Source organism: Oryzias melastigma, linkage group LG6 (genome assembly GCF_002922805.2).
Source record: "Oryzias melastigma strain HK-1 linkage group LG6, ASM292280v2, whole genome shotgun sequence".
NCBI classification, from domain to species: Eukaryota; Metazoa; Chordata; class Actinopteri; order Beloniformes; family Adrianichthyidae; genus Oryzias; species Oryzias melastigma.
The window spans coordinates 24,594,101-24,600,613 of record NC_050517.1 but is presented as its reverse complement, the minus strand read 5'-3'; the positions used below and the strand labels follow the sequence as shown (position 1 = coordinate 24,600,613).

At 35.3% G+C, this 6,513-nt stretch overlaps 1 protein-coding gene across 1 annotated transcript; it reads right to left on the bottom strand.

Moving 5' to 3' along the window:
- Positions 1-542: 542 nt before the first annotated feature.
- LOC112151796 (outer dense fiber protein 3-B) lies at positions 543-2,118 on the bottom strand. The gene is made up of 7 exons (XM_024280867.1): positions 1,959-2,118; positions 1,642-1,756; positions 1,370-1,558; positions 1,193-1,294; positions 995-1,107; positions 766-906; positions 543-671 (listed from the first exon to the last, which is right to left on the bottom strand). The coding sequence occupies exons 2-7, from the start codon at positions 1,751-1,753 to the stop codon at positions 576-578; spliced, it is 753 nt and encodes a 250-aa protein (XP_024136635.1). The 5' UTR covers positions 1,754-1,756; positions 1,959-2,118; the 3' UTR covers positions 543-575.
- Positions 2,119-6,513: the final 4,395 nt, after the last annotated feature.

Genomic DNA, 6,513 nt, shown 5'->3' with positions numbered 1-6,513 from the left:
ACTGAAAAAATCTGTCGCTAAATAAAACAGTACTTTAAATATATATAGTGTGTTTATCGCACTGAAAACCTGGTTTACCAATTGATGTAAATCATAGTAAAAGAGGAAGTGAATACATATGTGTGTGTGTGGGGGGGAATAATAAACAAAATAGGTTTAAAAATGGGGCAAGGATGAGCTGAATTAAATAAAAAAATGTTTCAAATTTTATTGCTCTCTAGGACACCACAGTAACAACAACAACAACAACAAAAAACTAAGCGACTCATGGATAAATATGATGTGTTTTTTTCCTGTTTTCTCTAATGAAGGAAAAACAATCACCTTATTAAATATAAATTACACATTCGAAATTTATTTGTCTGTATCTTTCAGAAAAAAAGTCATGGTTAAGTAAATGAAAATAGAAATATCTGCAGCAAAGAGTTCAAACCTCTTTTTTTAAAGAGTCAAATCAACACTTTGCTTTTTAAATTAGATCCCATAAAGCATAAGTAATATTTAAATAATTACATGCTACATGATGAACAGCAAGTCAACAATTTGCTTTTCAAGTTTTATTTAGCCTCTGTGCTTCAATCATCATCAGAGTTTAGCAACACTGGTAAGACATATTCTGAGTGACGCACTCCAAAGGAGTAGCTGGGACCACGCCTTGTTACATGGGATTCCTGGAAAAAAGGAAAAATAAATTCATACACTTTAAATAGTTAACAAGCAAAAAGCTGATATTTGGAGCTATTCTCACTCATTTTTCTTTTTTACCTCTTTCAGATTGTACTTTGCTGGACCAGGTGTCTCTGTTTTAGCCAAAGGAATGAAGTTGCGACCCAGGAGGCTGAAGTGGGGAGCTTTCTTCCTACAAGTGTCGTAATTCACAGTTTTGTATGCAGCTGGGCCTGGACTCTGTCAAGCAGTTGCATTAAAAAATGTCAAAAAATGAGTATTTTCCTTGCATAATCAGCTAAAATCCTCATTTGATCTATCACCATACCGGATTTGGGTACCCGCAAAAGTCTCCCACTTTTGTGCGTTCCCCAAAGCTGCATGCGGGAGCCTTGGGGATTGTTGAATATATTTTCTCAAACAAATTGTAGGTTGCGGGCCCTGAATTATGACAACAAAAAAGCAATTTTTAATAAATTCAGATGTTAAAAAAAAGTTTAAAAAGGTAAGTGAAGGGAACACCTGCCTGGGGTATCATCCTTTAGTTTTTCTGGAATTTTCCCGGACAGAGAAAAGGCACAAACAGTTGGAAAGACCACGTGTTTGGAAAGTTCTGGGTGGTATGTGCCTAAAACAACAGAGGGAGATAGAGTCACCTTTTTTAGGTTGCTTACTCAATTTCTGACCTGTTATGTTGCCTCACCTGGTCCCGGGACTTGGAACGATTTTGGTGATGGTAACCGTTGTCCAAACGTTATCCCATGTGAACGCATTTCATTCTCAGCTGAGGGGAGGGTAAATTCTGGAGCAGGAGGGCCGGAGGGCTCCTTCAGACGTGCACCCATGGTGAAGGACGGTGCATTTTTTTTTGTAGATTCATGCAGAACATGTCCTTTTTGAGAAAAAAAAAATAGATGCTGGAAAAGCGACATTAAGTTTTAGTGGAAGAGATGATAAACAGCAATTTGGTCAGACCTGTTATTGGGGGCAATTCATATATTGGCCCCGGGCTCCTGAACTGTGCAGAAATAGGCCCCTTGGCCTTGTGGGGCCTCCAGGTTCCAACCCATGGTTCAGAGTCTGCCATTGCCTTAAAAGAAAGAGCCAAATGAAAAAAAAAAAAAAAAAAACGGCAGTTGGCTCCTGATTTACAACAATTTGAATAAAGGAAAAAAATCTTCACATATGTTTTTCATCCTCAATAAAATCTACAGGAAAATGTTAAAAACACCCAAAACATGATTTATATCAAAGTCAATTCTGGTCATAAACACATAGAAATGACATCTCACCTCGTAAATGCTGACCCAACCAGGAGCCTAGTGTTGAGTTGTTTGTTTTTTGAACTTCATATGTACATTTAAGTCCTTGGAAAATACGTTTCCATGGCAACATGGACCTAGTATAGTTTAAAGTTGTGTCTGTTGGATGTTTTGATGCTTTTATTACAACCACATATCCTTTTTCACTCCCTGTCACACCTTTACCTGAAATAAATTTGATGAATTTATTTTTGGAGTGATTACAGTGCATGCTGGGAAAAATGGAGTGCAAACCCCTTCAGAATAGGTGTGTTATTTATCAAAAATAAACTGAAATGCAAACTAAAAACTGTCACCATCCTTTTATCTTTCTTATCTAGACCTTCTAGTGCAATCTGCAGGGTTTAATAACCAGTTGAACCACAATGTTGTGGCGGAGACCTGTTACGAGTGTTTCCAGTCACTGCAGATTTATTTTTCTTGAGGCATTCTTCCTCATAGAGCTGCTCCATTCAAACAGCATTCTAAATAAACCTCAAAACTATTCAACAAGCGTTTTATTGAGAGATTTCTATGACAGCACAAGTGATGCCTTACATAAAATACTCCAGGAAGTAGTTGGACAAAAAGTGCTATTTTTCTAAACTTCCTTGTCACCATTTTCCTTATAATTGTCTGAATTCTATGGTAACATTTTTTGAGTGTTGTGCTTTATCTTTTTAATTTGTAAACAATCTAACTGCCTTACTATAGGCTGATTACAATCTTCTAGAAAGTTCCAAGGAATGAGAGCGCCCTTATACCATCAATAGATGACTAAGAGTAAAGATGAAAAAAAAAACTCCTTAGTCCTCACCATTAAACAATCAATTTGAATATTTTGTGTCACATTAAAAAAGCAGTAAACTAAATAATTATGAAATATTTTAGAACATTAAGAAGTAATGTTTCAGATTTACATGCCATTCAGATTATATTGACTCGAGTTAGTTGTTTGCTTTGCATTTTTTTTATTCAAAAACTGTATATTTTTGACTCAAGCTTTTCACTTTTTTCCCCCAAATTTCAGTATGAAAAGTCAAAACAGAGTTTAAATAATGTTTGGGTCCAAAAATGTAAAAAAAAAAAAAAGTTTAAATCAGTTCAGATAATAAAGAGGTTTTTTTTTCAGGAACGTAACACATTATTGACCTCTGTTACACAAAAGGCACAAATACAGTTTTCTGAAAACTCCCCTTTATCATTTAATTACATTTTAGCAATTTATTTCCTCTTGAAATGCAAATATTTTACAAACTTTGCAGCAGTTTTGAAAAAGTCATGTTTACTGTCATTAGATTCAATTTTTTAAAATATTTTTTATTCTTTTATCCATCATTAAATTTGACTCATATTATTTTTGTTTTCCCCTCTTGGTAAATTAAACAAATACCTAAACAAAAGAATTATGAAATGTTGCACATTTAATTTCAAACTATCCAAACACACCAAAACAAATATTTAACCTTCTGTCTTCAAGCCTTTCTGTAGCTGCGTTACTGCATTGAAAAAGCTCACATTTATATATAAAAAAATGTTTTTGTGCCTGGAGGAGGTAGTTTTTGAGGCAAATTCAGATGTTTCACAAAACTGCTCTAGAAACTCTTTTCTTTTTAATTAAATGAGTCACATGACCAACAACCGGTCAGCATCGCACAGCTCATCAAAAGTTGAACGTGTCATGTGGAATTGTTGGATCCGTAGCTCTTCTGTAGAATCACCAACCACTATTTCCCAAAATGGCTTAGCCACTCCCACGTAGCTCTCTGCTCCATGGCTTGTAAAACACACCGACCTCTCCTTTGATAGATGATGATGAGCTCTGGTGCAGTGGCAGAAATTTGAATGTTTCTGCTGTAAATCGAAGTATTGTTCACATCCATTGCTGTGATTTTTTTAATGACTTATCACAATAATTGTCCTTTTTCACATAATGGAAGAAGTGCAATTGTAAAACTTTGTTTGCTTTTACTTGAATTTCAATAAAGATTTGCGGATATATGTCATGGAAGCTAGTGAAACTCACTGCTACTGGTAGCATTGTTTTTGTAGTACAATGGACTTGGAAACAAATTAATTTCACCATTAAATCATTTTTGTTATAAGCAAATTGACCAATGTCTAAAAGCTTTAAAAGCTGAAATCCATTTTCATTTTTCAAACATATTTTGGTCATTAATGCCTAGAAACAAACAAAGCACAGCAGCAAAAGAATGAGGTAATGGTCAAAAGTACTGCAGATACTAACAAAAAATAATGGAAAGTAAAAATCTGAGCAGGAAGTTAGTATCACCTTAGAAAGTGTAAGTACTTGTTCCTGCATTTCCTCATATTTGAACTTTAATCATGAAATGCTCGCAAACTGCATTTTCTGATCAAATGTTTCATGCAAGCTCGGGTTTTCCTCACACTTCCTCGTGTCACAATAACACACTGTTCCACTTACGCTCATATTCTCCCTTTTGAATGTTTCCCTATATGAGTGTTTTTATTTTTTTGGTTGTAGGCGGTGTTTTGAAACTCTGTTTCAACCTTCAAAAAATAAAACTGTATCAACGACAGAACTTTAATCTGTTCAAATCACAAATCTGGCCAAATGCCTCACAGGTCCATTTGAGTGTGAAGGGAGGATGATGAAGGCGATAAGATGGGACAGAATATCTATGAAGAGAACACAATGGCTCCACTGAGCAGTCGCAGAGATATAAAATCCCATCTGGCTTTCTTCATGCTACGTTTTATCGCTTATTCATTGACATGTATCTGATTGAATTAATGTCCCCTCTTTTAAATGATACCGTAGACTTTGCATTGCTCATTTCAATTTGAAAATACATTTCTTTTCGACAATACATTTTCATTTCAGGCTAAACAAAAGGCCGTTGTTGTATAAACTTGTGAGATCTGGTAAGACAACATGTCATTAGCATTTCTTTCGCTGTTTCTGCTACGATGAGCAACATAAGATATCAAATTTTTCTTTACACAAGCAGGTGTGTGCTTTATTTCCTTCAGCGATCCATTACAATAACTTGTTTGGGTGCATACTTGCCCCTAGAGCCAACTCCAATGTGCTTTCAGCAAGTCCCAGTCATTTCATGTTTTACTGGTTTAACGGTGCTTTTGATTTTGTGTGTGCGTTCAACTACTATGTGTCACATAGCTCATTGAATCACACTGAAATACCACCGTACAGAAAAAAAACATCTCGATTTTAATCAAGATTTTACATAATCGCACTGTGGCTATGTTAAAAGGAGGTTTTGCGTTCACGGCCCAGCGGTCTGTTAGGAAAATGAGGCTTCTCTTAGTATTGGTAGATAAGTCTGCATCATTTGCTTATAACTGCTCATTTGTTAGTCACCTCAAATACCCCCACATAACAGCTCGTAGAGCTGATCAGATTAACCGCAGCTTTTATTTCTCAACTGTGTTTTTCTTTGTCTTTTTAAAGTTTCTTGATGAGCAACTTTTAATGACATGATCAAATATGTAGAGGAGGTGAGGTTTAACTGTGGATATAATGCTTACTGACTTGTTAACAACCTATACTTAATGCACAAATATACATTAATTGATGATTTAGTAATTTTAAATCCCACAGATTATATCAGCTGGGACAGAAGGCAGGAAGTTGTGTTGATTGATTTAGCTAAAATGATCATGTGTTGGCACTGAAATCATGGAGCACACTAAAATCTGCACACAGAATTTTTCGCACTGTAGGGTGCACTTAAAAGCCTTAATTCTATTAAAAAAACGAGAGTGTGCCTTATAATCTAGAGCGCTTTAAATATAATTAATCCTGGTTGTTCTTAGTGATGTTGAAGCGATTCGAAGAGGTACTCGGCGCTCCGTCAAAATGTTTAGCTTGGTGTTATTGTGAATAAGATAGCTGTGTTGGAATTTGTCTTTTTTCACGTGTTAATAACACAGTTGGGAATTAGCATAGTCATAGTCACGTTTGTTTAGTGGTATCAGCCGGTTTTGCACCTGTTGCAAACAAGGCTGGAAGTTTTGGATTTTGTGATTACACCAGAGGTCTGCAACCTGCGGCTCCACATGTGGCTCTTTTATCTCTCCATGGTGGCTCTCTGGCTGAAGAAAAATAAAATAGTAATTTTTAAAAGAAATGGGAGATTAGCTACTATTTTAGCAACATGCTAACATGTTTGGCTAATTTGTCATCTACTAGGGTTTTTAGGCTAATTTAGGGTTTAGCTTCTACATTAGCAACAAACATTTTGGACTAATTTAGTTTACTGAAGAATTGTATGCTAATTTGGGGTTCAGATAATAATTGTTTTCGGCTAATTTGTTATCTTCGGAAGTTTTTTTGAATAATTCATATTTTAGCGTCCATTTTAGAAACAGAATAACTTTTTAACTAATTTAGTTCACTGAGGAATTTTAGGCTATTTAAGAGTTCAGCTAGAAATTGAGGAACGAGTTAGCTTTTTTTGGCTAATTTGGCCTCTAATTACATTTTTTATGCTAATTTGGAATTTAGCTGATATTTTAGGACTATACTAACATTTTTGGCTAA

Excerpts from the sequence above, each read along its gene's own strand:
- LOC112151796 (XM_024280867.1), bottom strand. The coding sequence starts at position 1,753 with ATGGCAGACTCTGAACCATGGGTTGGAACCTGGAGGCCCCACAAGGCC. Across the intron at positions 1,295-1,369 it reads GTTCCAAGTCCCGGGACCAG|GCACATACCACCCAGAACTT; the intron begins GTGAGGCAACAT and ends CTGTTGTTTTAG. Across the intron at positions 672-765 it reads CAAAGTACAATCTGAAAGAG|GAATCCCATGTAACAAGGCG; the intron begins GTAAAAAAGAAA and ends CCTTTTTTCCAG.